Genomic DNA, 27,841 nt, shown 5'->3' with positions numbered 1-27,841 from the left:
CAGAGGGCCCATAACTGAGGAGGTGCTTTCCCATCTGGGAAGGAGACCTTTGAAGGGCAGTGCCAACTTGGGAGAGAATAGTGACCTGGGAATCAGAGAGTCTCCACTATCCTGAACTAGTTGGCTCTACTCTCTTGGCCTCGGTTTTGTCATCTATAAAATGGGAGTGATCACATATCTCACAGTATTAAAGTAGGAAGAAAAACAGATGTCAAAAAGTGAACAAGGTTCTGTCCTCAATCCAAATGCTAAATGATATTTCTTTAATGGTAGGAAACTAGAAGCTTTCTGTTCGTTACAGAATCCTTTTCATTCTCCCAATTAGAGAAATTTACCACTTTATTTTAGAGGCATCTTTTAATTCCTTCTATTGTAGCTTCATGAACATCTGGGTGTTCTTTCCCATCTCTCTTTTCAGGCAGGGGAGAATTTAAAGGAGGCTGAAGGCATAGGTATGTTCCCCTTGACATTCCATCCTATGTTTCAGTAGAAAGGAGTTTGGCTCTGTCAAAAGTTTGACCTAACGGTTTGTGGCCGAGTTGAGGTATCTTCACTTTGTCTAGAAGACAGCTGCCTGAGTTTGAGGTCAACACTCTCCAAATAGCTGGAGGTACCCAAAGACTTTTGGACCAGATCTCTCAACTTTGATGGGAATAAAATAACAAAGCTTCCCCCAGCTGGAAGCCCGATCCTGAGGGAGGCCCACAACCTGGACTTCCCAGAGCATGTGGGAAATGGAAGATTCGAGGTCACCGCATTCCGAGTCCAATACTTGGACAGAGCTTGTCCGTTCCCTTGGTTACAGCCGTGCGGGGCTCCAGTGGGCTCAGGGCTTCAGCCAGAGCACAGTCTCAGCAGTTACCTGCTCACCTTGCAATGCTGTTCAGTCCTCACCTTTGAAGCTGCCCCACTGCTGGGGACAAACAATGAAAGTCAGCCACACCACGGAAATTTATGTTGGGGAGAGAAGACAGGGGCAGATCAAAGCCTCTGTAACCCAAGAATTCCTCAGCAGCTCAGAGTCCCTTAATAATTATGGTTTGGAGATTTGCCAGAAAGCAAAACCACTTAGCATGCAGTGTTTAACAATGAACCGTTTTCTGTGTTCATAATAGTCTCTGTGCAGAGCAAATAGGCACCTTGAACAAAGGGTAGGATATTTATATGTGTATATAAAATAATCTGCACCGCCTTCAACCAAAGCTTGTCTGCAGGGAAGAATGTGGCACTTCCCTCTGTACTGGTACTGTTTTATGAGTAAATTGGAGAAAGGCTACACATCCTGCCCCCAACCCACCTCCATGTGTTAAAAACAAAAATCTTTGTTTAACCCAGAATTTTCCAAACATATTTAATAGCCAGATCTTTTTTTTCTTTCTTTCTTTCTTTTTCTTTTTCCTTGGGTTGATTTTAGAGTTTGGAGTTTTCTGTTTTAAGTGTAAAAAGCCAGCATCCCAAGGGAAATTTCCTGGGAAATGATGACCAAAGAGTGTAGGAAGCAGGGATTTAGACCAGTAGGAAGATGGGAAAAGAAAGTCCTAAGCCCTGAGGGGTGACGAACAGGATTTCTGGAACTCAGGTCTGTACAGCAGTTTGGCAAACCCCCTCCTTGGACCCTGTTTCTCTATGTCGTTGTTTGTTTAGTTAGTCATTTATTCGACAAACATTTGTTATTGGGGGAAATTGGAGAATGGCTTCTTGGAGGAAAGTCTATTAGAACTGAAGCTTAAAGATTAGATATAATTTGAGTGAGAGAAGATGGAAAAGATGGGGAGCATTCCAGAGAGACAGAGATGGCCAAGTGTGAGGAAAGGAATAAATTAGTATACAAGCCTTCATATGTGAGGAGGGTGTGGTGAGATGAAGCTGGGATGCTTGGAGGACCTTTGGATCAAGCAAGACTCTTTCACATGCAAAAGACAGAAAGTCCGATCCAACCCGCTCCAGCCCAGGGGGTGCATATTGGGTCGTGTAACTGAGAGTTCTGGGGTGGGGGCTGGCTTCAGTCATGGCATGATTCAAGGGCTCAGACAGTGTCCCAAGGACCTGGTTTCTCGCCATTTTTCTTCTCTGCTGTTAGGTTCTGTTATCGGATAAGCTCTCACTTCCCTTGGTGTTCTAAGATGGCTGCAGCAGCTCTAGCCTTTGCATCTTCACTTATTCAAGGCCTGCGTCAGTAAAGTCTCTTTATTTTATCTTTTCTTTAAATAAATTTATTTATTTTTGGCTGCATTGGGTCTTGTTGCTGCGCGCGGGCTTTCTCTAGTTGTGGTGAGCGGGGGCTACTCTTTACTGAGGGGCTCAGGCTTCTCATTGCGGTGGTTTCTCTTGTTGCGGAGCATGGGCTCTAGGCACGCGGGCTTCAGTAGTTGTGGCTCGCAGGCTCTAGAGCGCAGGCTCAGTAGTTGTGGCGCATGGGCCTAGTTGCTCCACAGCATGTGGGATCTTCCCGGATCAGGTTTCGAACCCGCGTCCCCTGCATTGGCAGGCGGATTCTTAACCACTGCACCATTAGGGAAGTCCCTCTTTATTTTTAAATGCTTTTGTTTTTTTTGCACACACCGTGTGGCATGCGGGATCTTAGTTGCCCACCAGGGATCGAACCCACGCCCCTTGCAGTGGAAGTGTGGAGTCTTAACCACTGGACCACCAGGGAAGTTCCTAAATGCTTTTTTAATGGTGTAGTTGGGTTCCTGGCCCATCCTGGAACTAATCTCTGAGGCAAGGAACATGATGCCCTGAGTGGCTTAGACCTGGGGCAGGTGCCCATGCCTGGAGCGGGGGGAAGGGGGCAGCTAGCCACACCCAAACCATGTGGACTAAAGGTGTGCAGGGGCTGGCGCTCCAGGGGAAGATTGGGGTGCAGCTCTCCAGAGAAGGTGAATGGCAGCTAGGTCACAAAAACAACAGATGTCCACTAAAACCCGGAGTGCCAGGGCAAAGAATCTGGATATCATTTGCACCAGAGAACCAGTAAAAATTTTTGAACAAATAAGTAACATGATCAGAGCTATACATTAAGATTACTTCAACTGCAGTTTAATAGCTCCCATGTGCTTGGCACATGGTAGGGGCTCAATAAATATATATTGAAAGAGAGATAAATGGATGGATTGGGGGTGGCTAGAGAGAGAAATGAAAGGTAGGGAGCATTTGTAGGAGATCACTGTAATGGTTTGGGAGGGGAGTTAGCAAAGGAAATAATGAAAACCCGTCAAGAAAACCAAGAGGTTCCATCATCAGGAACCCACATATAAGGAAAAACTATCAAGAGGACAGGGTTGGTCAGCCATGCCAATCACCATCAAAAGGTCAGGTCAAGGAGTATAAGGACTGAGGAAATGTCATTAAGTGAGAGTTGAGAGAGAGGGTCCTGTAGTGGGAAGGTCAGAAGCCAGCTTCAAGGAGTTTAAATGTAAGTACACTGTACAGCATCATCGCTCTTCTTACCCAGCCCCCTTCAAACTCAGCAAAAAAAAATGCTCCTTCACCTCCACACGTTCTTCATGCAGCACCTTATGCCAGCCCCATGACCTTTCTTCAGCCACAGTGCCCTTTTCTCCCATGTGTCTTTAGGCTTCCCTTCTCCCTCTCTAGGCTGTCTCTCATATAAATATTGACATTACTCCCTTGTCCTAAAACCACATTTCCTAGACCCTGCTCTGCCTTCAAGCTAATGTTTCAAAAGAATCAGTAGAAACATTTTGAAGCTGGGGAGGACAGAAGTTTGAGCTTATGTTGAATGTCTTTTGTAGAAGACAAGATTATCTGTAAGGATGAGTGGTTAGGGCCTAGGATATAGGGACAGGGAGACGGTTGGAAGAGTTTATACAGAGGTTCACTTAGGAGTCACCAAAAATGAATGAAAGGATAGCCAGGGGGCAGCAAGAGGCCAGTTGAGATGAAAGAGCATGAATGTATAGGGAGCCCAGTGAGCATCCTGCCTCCCTTCAGTGGAAATCAGTGGCTCAGTAGATGGGTTTGGGGATAGGTGGTTACGGAGCACTGTTGCGCCTGGAACGAGATCAAGTTGACAAGGGAAATGGGGACAAGGAAGAGCCTCCCAGACCCAGGGAGCCCAGGATATACAGAGAGAAGCAAGTGATGGCCTGAGAGAAGGGCAGGGTCAAGGGTGGTCAGGATTAGGGTGAGGGGGTAGTTCCAGTGGAAGAAGGAGAAGGTTAAACAGTTGTTTTAGGGATATCAGAGAGGCCATATGGTATAGAGGCCATAGTGGATAGACCGTAGGGTTTAAATCCCATACCCTCACGTGTCTCTGCTTACCTTATTTATAAAATGCGGCTCACAAAACCTTCAAAAGGTCATTGTAATGAATACATGTGTAATTAGTTTACATGGAGTACTTACGATACTGCTTACCCATAATGAGTGCTCCGTAAATGTTAGCGATGATGATATTCATTCAAAAGTGATGAAAAAGCTTAGAATTTGAGATCTTGAAGTCGAAACAATTCTAAGTAATGACAAGGTCTCAGATGCTATCGTGGTTATTGGGAGTAAAGTGAAATTGGAGATGGAGAGTATTGGAATTAAAGAGGTTGAAGAATGTCAAAACCACATACTGGGAGGGATATCTTTATGGATGTTGAAGTCACCAGTTGGGTGGCAATGACTCTGCGTCATTGAGAAAGGCCAGGTCTCTAGTTAAGGGATTAACAAGAACAGGGAGGTGGTTAGTTTGGACTTCAAAAGAAGAGAGTGATTGTTGAGTGTGAAGGGGGCGAGGGTTGTCTACAACTGGCAGAAGGTGTAGGCTGACCTGTCTGAGTCAGAGACTGAGGGAAAGAAGGAACAGCCTCTCCTGGAAAGTTAGGAATATGGAGCCTTCTGGCAGGAGGAGAAAGAAACAGGGACAGGATGAAAAATGAGGAGAATTTGCTCACAATGGAACAGATTTTGATTGAGAAGAGCTGTTTTTCATAAGAGCTTTTAAGAAAAACCATTCCCCGAGCCCTGGAGGCAAGTCTGAATCAGGCAAGGGGATAGATAAAAAGGAAGTGGAAAGGAGGTTCTCGAGGGGATTCCTGAGAAAGCCTATAGAAGGAAGCTCTGTTCCTCATCTTGACTGTAAGATGTGTGACCTTAGACAAGGTGGTTCAGGACTGTACGCTGGTCCCCAGAGCTGGACACCACTCCCTGATGGCCCGCCCACATCCCTGGGGGGTCCCCAGTTCTGCATGCATTTCCCAGCTCATTGCCACTGGGCACTCTGACAGATAGAGGGACCGGAAGAGCTGGGATTGGGGGCTTCTGTTTTTAGAGAGCAGACAAAATGGCTTTTAAAGGGAAGGAAACAGGACACCAGCAAGCTTTGTGGCTGAGTTCTCTTCCAAGAGCGCTGCTCTGTAACATAATTGTATTCAGACATTTTTTTTGCATGACATCAGGGAATAGCCTCCCTAAAAAGCTTTCATGAAAAAGCACAACTATAAAACAGACTCAGGCAATGAAATGGAAACCAGACGAGTGGGTCTGTGTGATTCGGGTAAAAAGATTTCTCCTTACAGCTTTGTGATCTGATCTCTGCTCTGTGCATAAAACTCTATTTCACGGGCTCCACTTACATATGAGTCTTACCTGGCAGGTGCTTCTAGGCGTAAGATGTCTTGCTTTATTACCGAATGTGATGAGGTGTAGGAAAACAAGGCTTCCCTCCTCCGTGGCCATTCAGACCACCCTCCTAGGCTTGCAACCTTCTAGTCCCTGAGCCTTAAACCTCTGTCCCTGTGTGAGGCAACACCTGCAGCAGGAGGGAGGGCTGGCCCCTCTTCCCCCTTTGCCCTTTTTACCCCTATGTACACCTTCATCTTTCCACCCCTCACACACCTGCTCAGGGCTGGTCTTCAGGAACTATGTCCTGGGGAGCAGTACTCATTGAAGAGCCCCTTTCTTACCCACCCCTTTTATTTAAAGCCACAAGTGTACAGAATTGAATTACCCGGCATCCTCTGTTCTTGGCACACCCTCTGGCTCCATCCCCAAAGAGGTGTTTTCTTTTTTGTCTTTTTTTTTTTATTAAAGTGAAATTCACATAACCTACAATTAGCCATTATAAAGTATACTCTTCAGTGGCACTGAGTAATTCATAATATTGTGCAAACATCACCACCCTCTAGTTTCAGAACTAGAAACTAGAGGGTGGTGATGGTTGTCACCATCACCCCTCCAAAAATCCCACATCCATTAAGCAGTCACTCCCTATCCTAACCTCCCCTTCCAGCTCCTTGTAACCACCAGTCTGCTTTCTGTATCCATCAATTTTCCTATGCTGGATATTTCATATAAATGGAATCATATAATGTATGACCTTTTCTGCCTGCCCTTTTTCACTAGGCATAATGTTTACCAGCTTCATCCATGTTGTAGCATATATCAGTGTGTCATTAATTTATGCCCAAGTAATATTCTGTTGTATGGATATACCATATTTTGTTCTGTTCATCCAATGACGGACATTTGGATTGTTTCCACCTTTTGACTATTGTGAATAGTGCTGCTATGAACATTCATGTACAAGTTGTTGTCCGAGTACTTGTTTTCAGTTCTTTTGGATGTGTCCCTAGGAGTGAAATTGCTGAATTATATGGGAATTCTGTGTTTAACTTTTTGAGGAACTGGAGGTCCTTTCTTGATGGATTCTCCTAGGTCTGCTCTGACAAGGAATAGCAGGTGTGTACTGCCCCATACTCACCCTCTAAGACACATTGACCTCATTCTGCTAGATCTGGAAAGAAACTGAAGGAATAAGGCTGAGGAACCAGGAGTCTCTCTGGAAATGAAGAGGTCACCAAAGAGATGCTGAAAAGGTTGGACTAAGGCGAGGGAAGAACTTAGTGAGAGAGGGACTCAGCAGTCCAGAATGAAGGAAGATGTGGATCTAAAGCCTGGTATGGCCAATCTACTAGTGATGGAGGTGTGATACAAGAGAGCCATGGACGTACTTAGTCCTGTAACTATGGGGGCAGGGGAGCCAGGCAGAAAGAACCTTTCATGCTAAGGAGTTAGGACACTTGGGCTTTGAGGAGCCACTGAAGACTTTTAAAGGAAGTGCTAGAAAGGTCACCCAGACCGTAGGGTAGAGGATGGCTTAGAGACAAGAAGGATAAGACTGGAAGCAAGGAGGCTGGGAAGGTTGCCATGATTCCAGAAGGAAGACTGGTGAGGGTGAACCTCAGAGTGGCAGTGGGGATGGAGAGATACAATTGTCAGGACAGGTAACTGTGGATACAGAGGTGAGGGCCAGGGATGAGCTGCCCCTGAGAAGAAAGGGCAGGAAGTAGCTGAGGAGAGAGTGCCAAAGCACTGCTCACACTGCCAGAGACTGGATTCAGATGAGAGGTGGGAGGCTATGAGTTTAGGGACAGAAAGGCTCTGGGAGCAGGCCAGAGTACTCCTTGAGCAAGGACGGAATTCAGAGACTTGCTTCCTTTCTGTCCCTTCAAGCCAACCGAAATTTCAAAATGAGTTCATTGTGTTTTGACCTCACCATTTTGAGTTGGAGAACATGGCAACTCCATGTAAGTACAAATTTTTAATCTGAATTATACCAACATTAATAAATTTTCATCAAGAAATTATTTTCCAGTGTAACTCCATCAAGCCAGTTTAATTCCTTGATCGATTTTCTCTATAGAGCAGTTAAAATTTTCTAATGTTCTCCCTTATTTTCTTAAGTATCAACTATTTTATCTATAAATTTGGCAGTGAAGGTTTGCTTTTTAAGTCAAAAATTTTAGTAAGAGTTTTACCATACCTGGTTTCAGACTTCGTCAAGTTTTTTTTTTGTTTGTGTTTGTATGTTCGTTTCCACCAAGTCACATTTTCCCCCCTAGTTATTATTATCATCATTTGCAGTTTTCAGGGTCACAAAGAGAATGACTTCTTTGGTCGATTATTATGAATTTTATCTTGTGTTATTTAGCCACTGTCAGTTTAGTTTTATGTTGATTGTTTTTACCAGTAACATTCATGGCAAAATCAAAACATCCTCAAGGTCAAAAACAACCAGCTTCTTCCCAGAGTTCCTCCTCCTCCTAATGCCTCCTCTCACCCTCCCCACCGAAGGGCTGATGCTGAAAGCAAAGGAGCTGTTGTGGGCAGTGAACTCCAGGGCCTCAAAACCCTTAAGACCCAGATGCTCTTCCTAGCAGCTCATTTACATCCATCCTGCCACAGTTTGATCTTTTCTCCTTTTTAGTTGCTAAAAACCCAGAGCCTCACTGCTCTGTATTCTCTGAATGGTCATGGCTTCCTTGGCTTGTTCTTTAAAAAAGAGATTTTCTGTGGCCTCCCCCTTCCTTTCGCTTCCCTCCCTTCAGGCTTCTCCAGCCTCAGCCTCACCTCCCCCAGCCCCAGGTCATGGCAGCAGGTGGTTCCGTTGCCTTTGGGAGGCCGACCGCAATTGCAGGGAGGCTGCTGGGGAATGTTGGCCACAGATAGGGAAGGCCTTGGGTAACCTGGGAGTGAGCTCAGTCTCAAGGTACAAACTCCCCAGAAACTTTGAAATCACAGGCACTTACATTTTGAGCACTGTTTATATATCTTAAAATCACTTTGTGAGGGACTTCCCTCATGGCGCAGTGGTTAAGAATCCACCTGCCAATGAAGGAGACACAGGTTCGAGCCCTGGTCCGGGAAGATCCCACGTGCTGCGGAGCAGCTAAGCCTGTGCGCCACAACTACTGAGTCTGCGCTCTAGAGCCCTCAAGCCACAGCTACTGAGCCCGCGTGCCACAACTACTGAAGCCCACGCACCTAGAGCCCATGCTCCGCAACAAGAGAAGCCACTGCAATGAGAAGCCTGAGCACCGCAACAAAGAGCACCCCCGCTCGCCACAACTAGAGAAAAGCCCACGCGCAGCAACGAAGACCCAATGCTGCCAAAAATAAAAATAAATAAATAAATTTAAAAAAAAATCACTTTGTGAGTTTAGGAGTTGTGTATACCTTGATTCGCTCATTATATTACCATGGACTGTCTTGGTTCAGTTTAGAGCAGTAAAAGCCTGGGAATGAGGAGAGGCTACCTATAAGGGAGCTTTCTGGATTCTGGATAAAGGCTGGGAGGTGATAGTGGGAAGGTTCTCAGGAGAGAAAAATTGCCATCCTGGATGTTTCTGATTTCAAATTTCTAGTCTTCAGATACACTTCCGGACCATCCTCATCCACTACCTTCCATATCCCACCAGTGTGTTTGGGGGAGCTGGGCAGCCCCCCATCTGGAGCTGTGTGCTGTGTCCCGGGCCTGGACTGGACACATCTTCAGGGGAGCTCTGGCTCCTGGCACAGCGCCTTGTGCTCACAACAGCTGTGCTGAAATGAATCAGTCATTTGGTTTCTTCCTCTCTCCCACCTCAAGCCCTGAATAAGCTGAAAGGGTTGAGGATGGGAGTGGGGAACCAGGGAGGAGTATGAGGGAGTGCGCTGAGGACCAGAGAAGCCTCAGGAAGAACTCAGAAGGAGCTGGTCAGTCCTAAGAGCTCAGGCTGAGAAGAAATTCCCTGTAAGAGAAAGAAATTCCAATAGTGAAATCAACTAAAGAAATCTAGAGTGACTTCAAGGAAAGGGAAAAGAGAAATTGCAAGATCCAAGCCGGTGAATAAGGAACGTGGAATGTGCCTGCAGAGCTGCTGAACTCTGCCCAGGCAGAGGAAGAAGAGGCTGATGGAGGAAGCAATCTCAGTTTGCCCAGCTTCCCCCCGCCCCCAAGAGGGCTTCCCAATCTATAGGCATCCTCATTGTACCCCATCTCCATCAAAGGCTCTCCTGCCTGCCCTCACTGGCTCACTGGGCAGGGGCAGGGGGAGAGGGGTCAGATTGCCCCTTCCAGGAGGAGCATTTTGGGGTGGGTGACCATGCAGAGAGGAATAAAGTGCACAAGGCGCTCAGTTTCCACGAAGAGGTGGAGGTGATTGCCCGCTTTGGGAAGCTCAACAGAGTGAAATCACCAAGGAGCAGGCCAAGTGCAAGGGAAGTGCTGGAGAGGGCCCAGCTCATCTGGGGACAAGAGGCTGCCTTAGCACCCCGCGCAGGAAGGGAGGGCTGGCGTGATTTATCCTCACTGAACAGAGGAATGCCAAGTGTGGGCCCAACGCTATCATCCAGAGCATCTCTGGTCTGGATCCAGCTCATCCATCACCCTGTGGCCTCTTCACACACCAGGGCCCCAGGGGCACGCCTTGGTTATCCTGCTCTGGAACAGCCACGGACAAAGTCCACGTGTGCCTTACTCTTCCCCGCCGACCTTGGGAGGTCACCACAAGAAATGGGACGGAGTGTTGCACACAAAACTGCAGTCCCTTGGAAAGGTGGAGAGCTGGTGGGTGCCACTCCCTCCTCCTCAGATTGCAAGCCTCTAGGAGAACCAGGTCTTTTCCACAGTGTTGTTGCCTGAGGGTGATATTTGTTTGAATTCATTTCTTATTCTTTGGTGTGGTTAGAAGTGAACAAATGCAAGTATTTTTATAAGCTTTGAGCCAAGTGAACTATTAACCAGCTGTAATTTAATTTATCAACCCCTTTTTGGTGAAGTATGGCCCTACTGAATAAGAAGTGCACACTTTTTAACTCTTAGGAAATGCTGACTTGTTTTCATTCGTGTAGGCTGTATCCATTTTTAAAACCAGGAGGGAGGGGAAATATACGTATATATATTTACCCAGTGATTTGAGGTGTGCCCACATTTTTTAAATTATAGTTTTTTTAACCTTAAAAATAAAGGTTTTTTTTTAAATATATCTTTTCTTTAGAATGAAAACAAAGGATTTGCTGCAGTATCTCTGGTTTCTTGATAGGTCACCAGGAAAAACGTTTTCATCAGGCACATGACTATACCTGTGGGGATCTCAGTCTTTGGGAGCTGGGTCTACAGGAACTTTTGGGAACCCAGATCATTTGTTCCATATGAAAGTGGCTAGAAAATTAAGAAAAAGCAAATTACTAATATTTGAAAGATTTTTTTTTCCCCAAGTATTTTTAGAATTTCAAATGATGGTCTTTTTATCCTTTCCCTCCAGAACTGGAAAATTTTTCCACTGCCGGACAGAAAGGGCTCTGTAGCAGGCTGTTCATCTCACATGGCTGCTTTCCACCTGTTGTCACCTCTCTGCCCAGAGAGCTGGTGGGGGTAAAGCTAGGGATTGCCTTCCAGAAAAAGGGGGTGCCTCCTCCTCTGCCCCAGATGGAGACCCAGGCCTCTGGTTCCTGATGAACACTGAGGAGCTCCATCCCTCCCTCCATGTGTTTACTTCAAGAGACTTCACTGAAGGGACTCTTTGCAGTTGTGCAAGGTTGTGGGTAGCGTTAAAGCACGGTTTCTCAGCCTCTGCACTGTCAACATTTTGGAGAAGGGACTGTCCTGGGCATTGTCGGATGGTTAGCAGCATCCCCGGCCTCTACCCACCAATGCCAGTAGCACCACCTCCTCTGAATTGTGACAACCAAAAATGTCTCCAGATATTGGCAGATGTCCCCTGGGGGTAACATGTCGAGGTTGAGAACTGCCAGGTGAAGGGAGGCACTTAGAGACCAGCAGCGGTAGGAAACTACCACTGCCCCTAGCACCCTGCAGCTGAGAGCAGAGGGACTGAGGTTACAGAACCCAGTGGGAGCTGAGTTAGGGGTTACAGCCACTGCCAGAACCTTGGCAACTTGCAGGGAAGGATACAGGAAAGAAACACCCAACTTCTCTCTCTTCCTGCCTTCCAAAATCTCAGTGTTCCCTCCCTATTAGAAGAATCTAGGTAGAAGCCAGGTGGCAAGGAAACCTGGGTTGATCCATGGAGATCAAATTCCTGGGGCACTGAGCAGGATAGAGAAGGACAAAGAATGAGTCCGGGGGTGGGAGGTGGGTGGCAGCAAACAGGAAATAATCAGTTTATTCATCCATCCATCTTTTCATTCAACATTTATAGGTAGCTTAGCAGAATGGTCCCGAATACAGGCTCTGGAGTCAGACAAGCCTGTACCTGGGTTTGTGTCTGGCCCTACCGCTTACAACCTGCGTGATCTTGAAAGAGTAAGTTCTCTAAACCTCAACAACCTTGAATGTAAAGTGGCAACAATAATCCTGTCTCCACGTGTGACCGGACTCTTGGCGATCTTGAGGTTTTCCCATTGGGGAAACTCAACAAAGCCCTAAGTCACTTGCTACAAGACTCTAATCAAGTGCCAAGTGAATGGTATCTGCTGTGTGCCCACTGCTATCTCATGGGTGATCCCAGGAAAAGGAGGGACATGGGGCTCAGCCATGGAATGCATTTCCTCACCATCTGTGAACACATTGAATACAGGTACGAGCAGAGACAGGTCACAGTGGGCTGGAGAGACCGGCCCACAGGACTTGAGTTGGGTGCTGAGGGATGAGTAGGCCTGGCTAAGTCAAGATGAGGAAGAAGATCCATCACCCAGAAGGAATGATGAGGAAATCAAAGCCGTGAGAGGTGGAGGGAGAGGGAAGGCCCAGCAAGCAGTGGGGGGGATGTGAGGAGAGAGCTTTGTTCGAGGGTCTCAGTGTTCTCGTCTGTACAGGTAAGGGGCTGGCTGGAGGCCAGCTGCCCTCCTGGGTACCCTAGTGTAGGCGCCACAAGCCCACATGCCAGCAGGGGTGAGGTGGGAGGCAGTAGGGCCAGACAGGGCACACAGCTGCCTCCTACAGGGCGTGGCCACTGCTCTGCTCCAAGCAGCTGTTAAGTCGCAGTAAAACACAGGCATGGAGACATCAGGTTCTAATTTTCTGAATTTTCCAAAGATGCTAGGCATTTGGATTTTTATGAGAAATCTGATTTTTAGAAAACCATGTGAGCTGTACCAAACTTGTGTGAGGACCCAGCAGTCCATTTGCACTGCTGCCTGGTACTTCCACTGGGTCCCGTGGGGCCTGGGAACCCTGGAGCCCCGGTGTGTGTTTGGTTGCCTCTATGTGTACGGTCTTTTTGGGTTTTGTTAATAAGTTTATTTATTTATTTATTTTTGCCTGTGTTGGATCTTCGTTGCTGCGTGCGGGCTTTCTCTAGTTGTGGCGAGCAGGGGCTACTCTTCGTTGCGGTGCATGAGATTCTCATTGAGGTGGCTTCTCTTTGTTGTGAAGCACGGGCTCCAGGTGTGTGGGTTCAGTAGTTGTGGCATGCAGGTTCAGTAGTTGTGGCTCACGGGGCTCTAAAGCGCAAGCTCGGTAGTTGTGGTGCACGGGGCTTAGTTGCTCCACACCATGTGGGATCTTCCCGGACCAGAGCTTGAACCCGTGTCCACTGCATCGGCAGGCAGATTCTTAACCACTGCGCCACCAGGGAAGTCCTACGTGTACGGTCTTTTATACAGTGGTTTTCAGGGCTTAAAAAACAAAAAGAAGAAACAGAAGTAGGAGGAGGAAGAGGGGTCCACCTGGGCCAGCTGAAGTCTGAGTTCCCAGCCAGACTTTGTACCATGGCCAAGAGGGAGTGAGGGGAGGGGCTGACTCATCCAGGGCACGACGTAGATCCGTGAGTGCGTGGGCAGTGGTCTCAGTGCCTGCTGGGCCGCCCTTGGGAGCACCGACTGGCACATTCGCATCTTCTTTGATGAAATTTTCAAAACATTCAGCTAAAGAACAGAGACTAATATCGTGAATACCCATGTTCCCCGACCCAGACTTCCTGCTGGGCTCATCAGAGCTGCTGGAGGGGCCACCTCTCTCCAGTCCTTAGGACAGACCTTCCTCTGGGTCATCTGTCTCAGGTCAGGGTCATCTGGGAGCTCTGTTTCATGGTAAAGTAAGTCTGAGATGATGACCTTTGATGGGTTAGGAAATCCTCTCACTGACTGCAGTGCCTGGAGATCCCACCTCTGAGCCCTGGCTCCGAGGTCCCTGGAGAGCGGAGAGCCTCGGCTCTAGGAGTGGAGGGTCAGCAGGGGTAGAGGGTCAGAGGGTCAGGCAGTGAGGTTCCTGGAGACCCTGCAAGAGTTGAATGGCAGAGTCAGCAGCTGAACCAAGCTTCAGTTCCACACTTGTTTCTCATGACTAGTTAAAATACAGGCTCTTGCCCTGCTGCGGGGGATGTGAAGGAATCTGTGGAGAAGACTGGAAGTGATGACGTTGTCTGGAAACAGCTTAGTGAAACCTTAAAATATTTTCCCTCACAAAAAAAGCACAGTTGTACTCACTCAACTCTGACCCCCCAAGTCTGCTCTAGGCCGTCTGCCCCTCCATCTTCACCTCCAGCTCCCCCAAACCCCCCTCTTCAACAGGCAGGTCTAATCTCCCTGCACCTCCTTTTCATCCCAGCTATGCTTGGCCCCTGCCTGCCCGAGTTTCCCCTCCGTGAAGCTCTCCCTCCTCCCACTCTCCACTTTTTTTTTTCTCCTTTCATTACTGCTAGTAATGGTATAATTAGTCCCTGTCATGCACCATCTTGGACTATTTCCTAACACTTCATAGGTGTCAGCTTGCCTCTGACTAAACTATCTGCTCTCTGAGAGAAGGGCCTGGAATTTTCCTCATGTTTCTCACAGTCCCCCCTCCCTCCCAGCCCCCTACCTGGTGATCGATAAATACTTGTGGGGAGATAAAAGCTTGAATTGATGGGTAAATGGGTGGGGGGAGCAGAGAGTTGGTTGGGTGGCAGGGTTGAGGGATTTCCCACAAATGCTCAGCATTTCCTGGGCTGACTTGACCTCTCTTGGGAAGGACTGGGAAGGAGGCTTGACCAATGGCCTTGGTCTAGAAGGCATCTCCCCCATGATACTTTAGAATCAGACAGTAGGTTTCTAATCCATGGTCTGAATTGGTTTCTAAGGTTGGCAACATAGAAAAAATCTGTGTCGGCACTTTCGTTTTAATCAGTACAGTTGAAAATGACCTCAAAGCCTGTGACTTGCTTGTCTACCTGCCTAGAAATGATCCCTTCTCTTAGGGGACACAGGCTGGGACTTTGAGTGGATCCAGCACACTGCGTGAAGCCTGCACTTCAGCTCCCAGCCCCAAGGTGGGCCTCTTCATGGAGGTGGGGAAGAAGACCGCAGGGGAGCAAGTAGGAGTTTCTGATCCCCAGGGTCCGCCTTGGCAAGAGAGCCCTGATGTGGCCGGAGCAGTAGCAAGAGGAAGTCTACGCGGCAGCAGCCCTGCAGCCTCTTGTCTGCTGCCCTCCACTGCAATCCAAGCGAGTTATTCATTCTCAAGGATGGAAAGCACAGGATTAACCAGTTCTAAACGCTCATCTGTTGGGTTTCCAACTGGCTTCCAAGTGACTGAGTGTTGATCCAGTCTGCCTTGCACTGTCCCCCACAGACATGAGTGTGTGCCAGCACCCCTTTCCCGCTTGAAGCGCTCCCAGAGGGGGCTTGCCTTAGCTACGTAGCCAGTGGGGGAGAGTCTAGGAGACGATTTTTCCCCCGCACTGACGTCTCCCCTCCCCTGACTCCTGCAGCTCTTGGGATCCAGACCACTCCATGGAGCACCTGATTCCTTACTGTTGCCTGAGTGTTAGCCTGACCTTCCAATCTAGACCACCAGCTTCCTGAGGACAGCACATGTCAGCCACTTGCTTTGCTTTCCCACAGTACTTAGCACAGCACCAGCCCCAGAGCAGACCATCAGCACCTGTTTCCTGACTATATGGTAAAGGGCCAGGCAGAGTCCCAGCTCCTCCCGGAAGTCTTCTCGAGCCTCCTCTCCACCTTCTGACCCAACCATTCACCTCTGCAGAGTCCTCCAGCACCTGAGGCCTGGACCCCACAAGCAAGCTTGAGGGCTCTAGACATTTGGCTCCTTTCCAGGCAGGCCCTGTGGCCAGGCTTCCTCCCAGCAACTGGAACTAACTTGGGCACATAGCAGAGTTTCTTTTTTAACATAATAGTTTTACTGAGATATACCATACAAGTCACCCATTTAAAGAGTATGATTCAGTGTTTTTTATCATACTCATAGACTTATGCAACCATCAGCACAAACAATTTTAGAATATTTTCATCACTCCAAAAAGAAATCCCACAACCTACCCTTGGTTCCTCCGTATTAGTTTCCTGTGGCTGCTGTAACAAATGACCACAAACTTGGTGGTTTAAAACACCACCAATTTATCGTCTCACAGTTCTAGAGGCCAGAAGTCTGAAATTAAGGTGTCAGCAGGGCCACACTCCCTCTGCAGGCTCTAGGGAAGAATCCGGCCCTTGTCTCTTCCAGCTTCTGGAGGCTGTCACCATTTCCGTGCTTGCATCACTCCAGCCTCTGCCTCTGTCCTCACATCACCTTCTCCTCTGTGTGTCTTCCTATGTGCATCTAGTGTCAAACCTCCTCCTGCCCCTCTCTTATTAGGACAACTGTGATGGCATCTAGGGACCACCCAGATCATCCAAGATTATCTCCTCATCTCAGTATCGGGCTCAACTTAGTCACGTCTCCAAAGACCCTTTATCCAAGTAAAGTAACATTCACAGGGTCCGGGGACTTGACATAGATATCTTTTGGGAGGCTATTTTTCAGCCTTCCACACTCTCCATGCCCCCCAGCCCAGATGTAATGCATATAGCATAAAATACATCAAATTAAAGTGTGCATATGTACAAATTTCAGTATATTCATAAGGTTGTACAACCATCACCACTACCTGATTCGAGGACATTTTCATCAACTCAAAAGGAAACACTGGGGCTTCCCTGGTGGCGCAGTGGTTGAGAGTCCGCTTGCCGATGCAGGGGACACGGGTTCGTGCCCCGGTCCAGGAAGATCCCACATGCCGCTCCCAACAGTGAGAGGCCCGCGTACAGTAAAAAAAAAAAAAAAAAAAAAAAAAAAAGGAAACACTGTATCTATCAGCAGTCATTCCTTATTCTCCAACCCCTGGCAACCACTAGTCTACCTTCTGTCTCTATGATTTGCCTGTTCTGAACATTTTGTATGAGTGGAATCATACAGTATGTGGTCTTCTGTGTCTGGCTTCTCTCACTTAGCATGTTTTCAAGGTTCATCTGTGTTGTAGCATGTATCAATACTTCGTTCCTTTTTATAGCTGAATAATATTCCATTGCATGGATGTACCACATTTCATTTATGCATTCATTGGTTCATGAACGTTTTGGTTGTTTCCACTTACTGGCTTTTATGAATAATGCTCGTATTAACATTCATGTACACATTTCTGTGTGGACATACGTTTTTTTACTTCTCTTAGTTATATGCCTAAGAGCAGGAGAGACTTTGAGACTGTTTTCCAAAGTGGCTGCACCATTGTACATTCCTACCAGCAATATATGAGAGTTTTAATTTCTTTACATCTTTACCAAAACTTAGTATCTATCTTTTTCGTTAAAGTTATGCTAGTAGGTATGAAGTGGTTTCTCATTGTGGTTTTGATTTGTCTTTCCCTGATGGTTAATGATGCTAAGTATCTTTTCACGTACTTATTGGTCAGATAAACAAGACGAAAAGACAACCCACAGAATGGGAGAAAATATTTGCAAATGAAGCAGCGAACAAAGGATTAATCTCCAAAAAAAAAACCAATCAAAAAATGGGCAGACAACCTAAATAGACATTTCACCAAAGAAGACGTACAGATGGCCAAGAGGCACATGAAAAGATGCTTAGCATCACTAATTATTCAAGAAATGCAAATCAAAACTACAATGAGGTATCACCTCACACTGGTCAGGATGGCCATCATCAAAAAATCTACAAACAGTAAATGCTGGAGAGGATGCAGAGAAAAGGGACCCCTCTGGCACTGTTGATCGGAATGTAAATGATACAGCCACTATGGAGAACAGTATGGAGGTTCCTTAAAAAACTAAAAACAGAACTACCATATGACCCAGCAATCCCACTACTGGGCATATACCCTGAGAGAACCAGAATTCAAAAAGAGTCATGTACCACAGTGTTCATTGCAGCACTATTTACAAGAGCCAGGACATGGAAACAACCTAAATGTCCATCGACAGATGAATGGATAAAGAAGATGTGGTACATATATATAGTGGGACATCAGCCATAAAAAGAAATGAAATTGGGTCATTTGTAGAGATGTGGATGGATCTAGAGTCTGTCATACAGAGCGAAGTAAGTCAGAAAGAGAAAAACAAGTATCATATATTAACGCATATATGTGGAATCTAGAAAAATGGCACAGATGAACCTATTTGCAGGGCAGGAATAGAAACACAGACATAGAGAACGGACATGTGGACGCGGAAGGGAAGGGGAGAGTGGGATGAACTGGGAGATTACGTTTGACATAAATACACTACCATGTGTAAAGTAGATAGCTCGTGGGAAGCTGATGGATAGCACAGGGAACTCAGCTCGGTGCTCTGTGATGACCTAGATGGGTGGGATGGGGGAGGGAGGGAGGTCCAAGGGGGAGGGGATATATGTATATATATAGCTGATCCACTTCACTGTACAGCAGAAACTAACACAACATTGTAAAGCAATTATACTCCACTAATAAAAAAAAAACTTAGTATCTATCTTGTTGGTTAAAGTTATGCTAGTAGGTATGAAGTAGTTTCTCATTGTGGTTTTGATTTGTATTTCCCTGATGGTTAATGATGCTAAGTATCTTTTCATGTGCTTATTGGTCATTTGTATATCTTTTCTGGAGAAATGTCTATTCAGACCCTTTGCACAGGTTTTAACTGGGTTATTTGTCTTTTTATTATTGGGTTTTAAGAGTTTTTTATGTATTTTAGATACAAATCCCTTGTATGTTCTCCAATTCCGTGAGTCTTTTTGCATTCTTAATGATGTCCTTTGAAGTACAAAAGTTTTCAATTTTGATGAAGTCTTAACTTTTTTTGCTTGTGCTTTTTTTTTTTTTTTTGCGGTACGCAGGCCTCTCGCCGCTGTGGCCTCTCCTGCTGCAGAGCACAGGCTCAGCGGTCATGGCCCACGGGCCCAGCCGCTCCGCAGCATGTGGGATCCCGCGTCCCCTGCATCGGCAGGTGGACTCCCAACCACCGCGCCACCAGGGAAGCCCCCAGCCAGTTGTTTTAACACCCTTGTCGAAAATCAATTGACTGTAATTGTGAGAGTTTATTTCTGGACACTCAGTTCTATTCCATTGATTTATATTATGTCTATCCTTATGCCAGTTTTGAAATTGGGAAATATGAGTCCTCTAGTTTTGTTGTATTTTTCCAGATTGTTTTGGCTGTTCTGGACACACAACAGATTCTTCCGACACACTTGTTGCTTGGTCACTTGCTTTCTTGCTTCCTCCATGAACCTGCAGGCCTGTGAGAGCTTGGCTGGCCTGCGTGGTTAGGTGAAAAATTCCTCCCCCTACTCTTCAGCCTCCCCTTCAGAAGGCATTTGGCCAGTAGAGATCTGGGCTGTTCTGGCTGAGCTATCTTCATCCAGGGCAAGGTAGAAAAAGAGGGAACTTGGTGAGGTGCATCTGGCCCCTCAAGCAGGTCTAAATCCAACTAATCCTGCCCTCACCCCCAACCCAGTGTCCTTTCCCCATCTCTCCTCACCTTGCAGGGTCAGTGTTTGGATGGTTATAATTCTAGTAGATTTCACTTCCAGCCAACACACCAGCTCTCCTCTTGTGCTTCCGTCATTCCTGTCACTCTCCTGCCACTTCCTAAGCATGATGCACAGCAAAATGGTGCAGGACGGAGGATGTGTGTCGTGTCGGGTGGGGCAGGTGCATCAGTCTGGCCTTCCTGGTGGCATCTCTGGTCACCTCCAAGTGTTCTTCATGGACCCAGCAGGAATGTTGCCTGAGCTGCAGGCACTGGTTTTGCTGGTGGATGAAACTGTTTTCTTCCCTATGGGGCTTTCAGTCCTTGCCTTAAGGAGACAAAAAGAAGGGGTGGGGGGAAAACGGGTGAATCAGAGGGCAGGTTTTTCTGGAAGATTTCAAGATAAGCTGACCTGCTGCTGGTGCCACAATACTGAGGACTTAGAGCTTTGACCCTTTTTTTCAAAATATGGCCCTTAGCTGGGAGCTCTTTTTCATGAATAAAAGTGATAAAACTGAGTCTGACTTATTCATCTCCATGGGTTACTGGGAGTGTTTCTCCATGGCTTCCCTGCCGGGGGGGTTGGCCTATGACTGAGGGAGACCTAGCTCAGTGCCACCACTGCTAACTGTGCAAACTTGGACCTGTTACCCAACCTCTGTGAGCACAACTTCCTTGTTTGTTAAATAAGGGTACCTCCCTCCTGGTGGTAGGAGCAATAAGAGTTCAAATAGAAGAAAAGTGTTCGTTATTATCAACTTGTTGCTTGCTTTCTTTGTGGCAGTCCCTGTGTTAGTATTCAAACCAAATCAAGTGGGGTAAAGGGAGAGATTTCATGATCTCTAGAGCCATAAACTGGAATGTTTTGAGCATCTGCTATGTGTTTAATTGTATGCTGATCTTCATGTGTATTTTCAGTTCTTTGAGGTTTGAAAGATGCCGATTAATGGTATCTCTTCCCCATACAGACTCTAAACCAGTTGAGAACTACACAGGGGAGTCAGTAGAGATAAAAGTAGAGATTGTGTTATAGGTGAAGGCTGGACCAACACATGGCTCACACCGACAGCTAAAATGTACCTTCACGCCTCCCCCCAACTTTTTCTGTTTCCCAGTTTGAAGCCTGATTCTAGGCTGCAGAGCCTAAGGGGCAGGTGTCCTGAGGGATTGATTTGGGGCTCTGAGGATAGTAACGTTGATCCTTCGGCTGCTTCCGTGAGTCACGGGCTCTATGTAGTGCTGGCCCTGCTGGAGGTTCACCAACTCTGTTTATCTCACCAGGAAGACCTACATCTCTGGAATGTTGGTGCTAATCCTCCAAATCTGCGCTCTGCATGCACCATGAAACTTGTTGTCAATTCCGGTTTCTTTATAGCCACTTAAAGCTCTCTGACTGTACGCAAGTGAGTTAACGTATCTGTGCCTGGATTCCTCATCTGTGAAGTAGGGATGGTAATACCCAGCCCAAAGGATGCTGAAGGACTGGAGAGGAAGAACTTGCTTAGGGAATGGCACCTAATAGGTCCACTAAGCCTGGTTCAATGCCCTGGGGAACTCAGCTTTCCATTCCAGACTCTGAGGCTTCTCCCTGTGTGCTGAGCAAGTCTCTTTGGGGGCCAAATGGTCACGGACAGGTCTGTGGGCTGGAGTGGAGATGTGGATTTGAGAAAGGTGAGGTCTCAGTAGAAGTGTGTCATTGAAAGACAAGCATTGGTGTATGGATGAGTCCATAGAGATATATTGTCTGTGCGGTGGGATTTCAGTCCTACGTTTCAGGCCTCCTCCGGGTTGGGGGTGGGAGACGCGGGGTTGTTAGCAGAAATGTCAACACCCTGAGCCTCCCTTCAAACCCATATTTAGGACTGTCTAAGGCAAAATGGTGAAGTAAGCAATGGTTTCCCCAAGGCACCCACTTCCTCTTTCTGCACCCCATTCGACTCCTTTAGCGCCCTTCCTCCAGCCAGCTAAGAAAATGAGTCTCTGAAAAACGACTTCACGCTAACAGAGGGCCGCAGAATGTGAGCTAATCCCAGCCCCCACCTGTCACCGTGCGGCCTGTGAACTACCAACGGCTTTTACATTTTTAAATGGTTGGAAAAAATCAAAAGAAGAATATTATTTTGTGAAACAAAAATTACATGAAAGTCAAATTTTATTGTAACATAAAGTTTTATTGGAACCTAGCCACAACCATTTGTTTACATATTGTCTATGGCTGCTTTCAGTCAGAGACCGTAAGACTCCCAAAGTCTAAAATATTTACCTTCTGGCCCTTTAAGAAAAAGTTTGCTGATGCCCTGCTCTAAGATGTTAGAGAGTTAATGTGTTATGTGCTCAGTGGGATTTGGTTCAGAGGAAGGGACAAAGCAATGGAGTTTAGGCGTTGTCGGCAGGCCTGCAGAGGAGACGCTGGGTGGGAAGCTTTTGTGATATCCTTCCAGTTAGAAGGGCTGAGGGGAGATAGATGTCTAGTCTTGTAGGTGGGGCTGTGCTTCTGTCCACACTGGGATAGAGGGCATGGAAATGGTGGGATTCAGGCCTATGACTCATTCTAGCTGCACAGACAGCAGGATTCAGGAATGGATTAATAACTCTTAGTGAGGGTATCCCACTATTCCACCAGCTTCCCTGCCAGGCTAGTGGCAGTGATTTTCCTTTTTTTTTTTTGGCTGTGTTGGGTCTTCGTTGCTGCGCACAGGCTTTCTCTAGTTGTGGCGAGCGGTGGCTACTCTTCGTTGCGGTGCGCAGGCTTCTCATTGCGGTGGCTTCTCTTCTTGCGGAGCACGGGCTCTAGGTGGGCGGGCTTCAGTAGCTGCAGCACGCGGGCTCGAAAGTTGTGGCACGCAGGCCCTAGAGTGCACGGGCTCCAGTAGTTGTGGCGCGTGGGCACAGTAGTTGCAGCGTGCGGGCTCTAGGGCGTGCAGGCATCAGTAGTTGTGGCACACAGGCTCAGTAGTTGTGGCTCCCGGGCTCTAGAGCACAGGCTCAGTAGTTGTGGTGCACAAGCTTAGCTGCTCCATGGCATGTGGGACCTTTCCGGACCAGGGATCAAGCCCGTATCCCATGCATTGGTAAGGCAGATTCTTTTGGGGTTTTTTTTAGTTAATTAATTAATTTTCATTTATTTATTTATTTATTTATTAATGGCTGTGGTGGCTTCTCTTCGTTGCTCAGCACGGGCTCTAGGTGCATGGGCTTCAGCAGTTGTAGCACGCAGGCTCAGTAGTTGTGGCTCGCAGGCTCTAGTGCACAGGCTCAGTAGTTGTCACGCACGAGCTTAGTTGCTCCGTGGCATGTAGGATCTTTCTGGACCAGGGCTCGAACCCGTGCCCGCTGCATTGGCAGGCAGATCCTTAACCACTGTGCCACCAGGGAAGTCCCTGGCAGTGATTTTACCTGAAGCCTTTAATGTTCCTGGAGTCCTGCACAGCCTCCCCAGTTGGCCCTGAGCAGCACATTCATGGTTCACCTCTCTCATTTCCACAGAATTTGCCTTCTGCCGGGTGGACGCCTCCATCGCACTGGATCTGGCCCTGGCTGTGCTGTGTGACCTGCTCCAGCAGTGGGACCAGCTGGCCCCTGGACTCCCAGTCCTGCTAGGATGGCTGTTGGGGGAGGGTGATGACCTCACGGCCTGTGTGGAGAGCGTGCATCAGGTAATCCTGGGGTGTCCGGGCAGTGGAGGTGGGTGGGAATGATCCTACACCCACCGGGTGCAGCACTTCCAGGCTTACATGGGCCTGAGGTGCCTGCTGAAAGCATGCTTCTGGGTGCTCAGATTACAGAGCGGCAAGCAATTAGGGAGTCTCCAAGTGGCCCCAGCAGCCCGCGGGTGCTGCCGGGGCAGCTCTCGTGCTGGCCTGTGGAGTTCCAATGGTAAGCCCCTTGGAAGAGGCCCCTTGGAAGTTGAGAGTTTAACTATGGAGGATGCTTATTCGTCAACATTGGAGTGACCAGGGGCTCCCCATGGTTAGGTTTGAAGGTGAAACACTTCCAGAGAATCAGGGTCCTTCCAGGGTCTCTGCTGCTTGAAGAAAACTATGAGCCCCTCCAGGTGGGGGTCAGTCAACAGATAAGGAAACTGAGGACCCAGATAAGCAGTAAAAGCGTCTTGAGAACTGAAATTCCTCTCTGCCATTGTCTGACTCAGCTGGCCTTCTTGGCATCCCCGGCAGGCCAAGAGTTCAAAAAGCAGCCTGTTTATGGGAAATTAGGAGACAAGATAAAGTGTCTGTGATAAAATGACCTTGAAAATCCCCAGCATTATAGAAATTTGGTTTCATACTGAGAGACTGGTGTCTCATGTTTGTCAATTCTTTGCTCTTTGCTGCTCAGATCTCCCTTCCTCCCTCCTCTCTGATTTCTAGATGCACCTTCAGGTCTAGGGCCCCCTCCTGTGTTGAGGTCCCCTTTTCAGCACCAAGCCCCCAAAATATCTTGGCTGAGAACCACAAACACATCTTTATCAAAGGTCATGTTAAGTCTGGGGGAAAAAAATTTCTCTCCAGTGGAGAAGTACGAGTGAAGATAGAAGGTGACCTTCAAGGGTGCAAGTGCTGTGTGTACAGGGGTGTTGACAGGCGAGAGTGAGCCCTCTGTCAGGTGGGGAGGGGACACACTGCTTCTGCATCTGCCAGGACTCTGCTCTGGACTGGGGCCAGTCAGCATCCCCTGTAAGGTTGACTTTTGGCTTTTTCATCGGACTTAGGTGGAAGACTACCTGTTTGAAAAAACAGAAGTCAACTTTTGGGCTGAGACCCTGATCTTCATGAAATACCTCTACAAGCACCTCTTCCGCCTCCTCTCCAAGTCCAGCTGGCGTCCCCACAGCCCCGAGAGGCTCTGTCATCTTCAGAGGACAGCGTCAGAGCAATGCCACCTCCTTTCCCAGCTCTTCAGAGAGCTGCCACCAACTGCTGAGTTTTTGAAGACGGTGGAGTTCACAAGACTGCGCATTCGGGAGGAAAGGGCTTTGGCTTGCCTGAGGTTACTGGCGTTTCTGGAAGGAAAGGAAGGGGAAGACACCCCAGTTCTCAGGGCTTTGGACTCTCCTGCAGCAGTGAATCAGTTAACTCTTCCAAGAACAGAAACGGCTTGTTGAAGAAAGAAGACTTGTGGGGTTGGGGGTAGGGTGGATTGTTCCCCCAGTCAACCTGCAGGAAAATTTTGAACAGAAACTAAGCGTCTTCTCCCCTTCACAACTCCCCCACTTCTGTGAGTCTAGTCTTCTGTCCTACAGAGGACTTTTTCTTCAGTTCAGTCATTCAAGGCAGCCTCGTTTATTGCAGCTACTGTAGGACGTGAGGCTACCACGTTGAATATTGACTCTGTTCCCAGGTGCAGGCCACCTGCAGGCCTGAATTAGCCTTTTTCATCCCCCAGGACCTCCAGTGTCCAACCAGAGCCGGCCTACATTTTTCTCTGAATTGACTACACAGAGTTGGGTCTTAACACATGATTTTCCCCCCCTTTTCTGGCTAGTGGTGGGAGCTGGATTAGTTGGCAAACAGCCCACTTGGTCAGAATTCCAAATTTTATTCGATTTTAGCAAAGGCAGAGATATGTTCCAAATGTTGAATCCTGGGAGAATTAAGGATCGACTTCATACAAATCATTTTGTTTTTACTGTCTGCATGTTTAAGCCTTCAGTGACCTACACATGCCATCCTAATTATTAAAAGAGCCATTAAGAGCTCCTACCCCCCTCTCCCCACCATAAAAAGTATCTGTGCTATTGTTAGGAAAACAGATTCACCACCCAGTGAAATCATAGACTCTTGGCTGTTAGAAGGAACCTGGGGAAAGGAGAGTCAGAATAAATGACTTATTTGATGCCTACACTGTTTACTGTCATTTTCTTGGTGGCAGTAACAAGAAGATTCTTATTTAAGATGCCAGAAAACTTCTATCCATTTCAGTGATTTAACCTGGAAACCTTAAGGGTTTTCTGCTTTTCTAAGTCCAGCCCTCCCCTCTTTCTCAGACACCCAGCAGGTGTCGCTCTTGCATACGTTTTGCTGCTAGTTTTGTTTTCCACTGGTTTACCAGTTTTAATTTATAATTTCAGAGTTAAGTGTTACCCAAAGACAGTTATCTTGAAATTCATAGCTTGGATGGGTCATAGCCTCATCCACATTCATTTTTCATCCTAGTTATCTGAAAGAACCATTTCAGTAATCCTATGTACACTTGGCCCAGCTTTTTAGGGTCTGTAAATACATTTAAATACTTCTCAGGTGAGCAGTCAGAATTATTTTATTGATGTTTGAGGGTCTGGAGGGGCAGTTTAGAGGGGAGAGGGTTTGATATGATCATTTCCTACTACAGAAAGACTTATATTTCAAATATAATTTGTTTCTCTTTGAAAGAAAACCACCTAACACTAAAAAATAGAGCCTATTAGAAGAATAGAGAAAGGTCTGTGTAGGAAGAAGCAAGGAAAGAAGTTAACTTAGTGTCCAAAGTTTTGCCCTAAAGAGACAGGAAATTCCCTGGTGGTTTTGCACTACTCAGCTCAAAATGTGTTTTCTGTGATCCTGAATTAATAACCTGGTTAGACATCTGTGTAGCCCACACTTGATGGAAAGTTGCCAACTGAACATTTCTTTTTGTTCTGAGAAGACGTGGCTGGTGAGAAGTCAGGGAATTGGCACAATGTGGTGATAACCATGGTAGAATAATTATGAAACCGGCTCCAGCAAAGCCCAGCTCACTGGAAAAGGCCAGCATTCCTTTTTTCTCCATTTAAAATGAAATAAAAGCAGTTACATAATAATAAAAATATTTTCTACCAGCAGGTACTCTGTACCAAAGCATGTACCATAGCATGTTTACACGTTAGCTCCAAAGTCCTTCTACCAAGCCTGCAAAGTGGGTGTTGTCATAGCTGTTGAGAATTACCCCAGATTTTGATCTTGGCTGGTTGTAGCCAGCCTGAGAGCACAGGAGAGACACATGTTTCCACTGGTTTTTGTATCTGAAATCTTGTCACTGACCTCCAATAGCACTGGTGAGGGAAATTGCTGTTTCACACTTTCCTGATGCATTCCCACGGGAAACTCAGAATACCCCACTGTCAGGGTCATCCTCAGACTCTTGTGCTGTGGTTCATTTCAACAAAGAACAAAACAGCATCAGGGTTCTTGGGTATTCTAGGCTGTAAGTGTCAGCCATGGTTGCCCAGCCTTGTCTAGGGGCCAGTATAGGCGGGTGGGAAAAGTGAAGCAGTCACTTCTTCTGAGGTCACTGCCCTTGGCTCCAAACTCGAGGGTCCAAGATTTGGTGACCCCTCAGCTCTGCATTCACGATTCTGTAGACCTTCACCCATCTGGCCATACTCCAGAGGCCTGGCTTTCTCCATTTTTATGCTTTGTCAATTTGTTTTAATAAATAAGATGGAGTATACTTATCTTTTAAAAACCTTAACAGATAACTCATTTGCACCTTGACAAAGGTGAGAGATGAGTAAAGCAGGAATTATCTTAGTTTTACAAAGAAACCCAGGTGCCAAAGTGATTTTGTGATTTGCCTGAAATCACATGGCTTATAAGGGACAGGGCCTGAACTCCAGCCCTATGTTTCTGATCCTGAAGTCCTTGCAGCCCTAGGCTGACTCTAGCTCTCTGGGTGGGTGAGGAGTGCAGCAATGGGCTCTGCGTGCAAGCTGAACTCTAAAGAGTAGGTTTCCTGAGTGACAGGCCTGGCTCATTCCCTCCCAGGGTAACTGAGAGAGGGAATGAGCGCCGCCGAATGGAAGTAAGCACAAGGAAACAGCCAGAAACAAGATCAACTGGGCAAGGGGGCGTGGGTCTCGGGAGCTTCTTTCCCTGGCGGGTACTGGACCTTCCAACTTAGGCCCAATTACAGCCTAGGCTGCCAGGTGTGCGAAATCATGGGCCCCGCTCCAGCTTTTTTGGCAGCATACCCGTAGACGCGGAGTGAGAAGTGTCCTGGACCGGACTCCAGATCTGCCCCAGTGGGGCTGACAGTGGCCTTAGCTGCACTGGGCGCTAGGCGGGGGTGTCTGCCCCGTACCCGGAGGGCGCCGTTGGCAAAGAGCATTTCCCAACGCGGGCTTTTGGGGTATGGGGCTGGCAAGAGAAGGAAACGGGGGCGAGCCCACCAGGCGCATCCTCGGTGCCTAGCCCAGCCTGGCTGCGGGTCGGCCTCAGCCGGAGCCCGCAGCCCACAACGAGTTAAGGCGGGGTGCGGCGCCCTCAACGGCCCGGGAGTTAAGGGGCTAGGAGGGCGCGCCAAGCCAAGGCTGCGGCGGGCGGGAGCCTCGGCTGGCAGCTGTACCACAACCCCCAGGAGGGCAGGGGAAAGCCGGACAGACCAGCAGACGGACGAGGCGTTGGGAAGTGCCTCCATGCCTGCGCGG

General features: G+C 47.5%; 1 protein-coding gene across 4 annotated transcripts in view; it reads left to right on the top strand.

Annotated features, from left to right (window-relative positions):
• The window catches only part of THADA (THADA armadillo repeat containing), a 307,233-nt gene extending 281,934 nt beyond the window's left edge, over positions 1–25,299 (top strand). For 3 of the 4 annotated variants that reach the window (XM_024753497.1, XM_024753498.1, XM_024753495.1), the window contains 2 exons: positions 22,948–23,117; positions 24,170–24,562. In XM_024753497.1, the coding sequence (XP_024609265.1) occupies positions 22,948–23,117; positions 24,170–24,562 (563 nt within the window). Of the gene's footprint in view, positions 1–22,947; positions 23,118–24,169 lie in introns of all 4 variants that reach the window. The other variant, XM_024753496.1, reaches the window with a different exon arrangement.
• Positions 25,300–27,841: the final 2,542 nt, after the last annotated feature.

This window comes from Neophocaena asiaeorientalis, unplaced genomic scaffold (genome assembly GCF_003031525.2).
Source record: "Neophocaena asiaeorientalis asiaeorientalis breed wild unplaced genomic scaffold, Neophocaena_asiaeorientalis_V1.1 scaffold171, whole genome shotgun sequence".
Lineage (NCBI taxonomy): Eukaryota > Metazoa > Chordata > Mammalia > Artiodactyla > Phocoenidae > Neophocaena > Neophocaena asiaeorientalis.
Note: the sequence above shows the minus strand (reverse complement) of the source record. Positions and strands in the feature narration are given on the sequence as shown.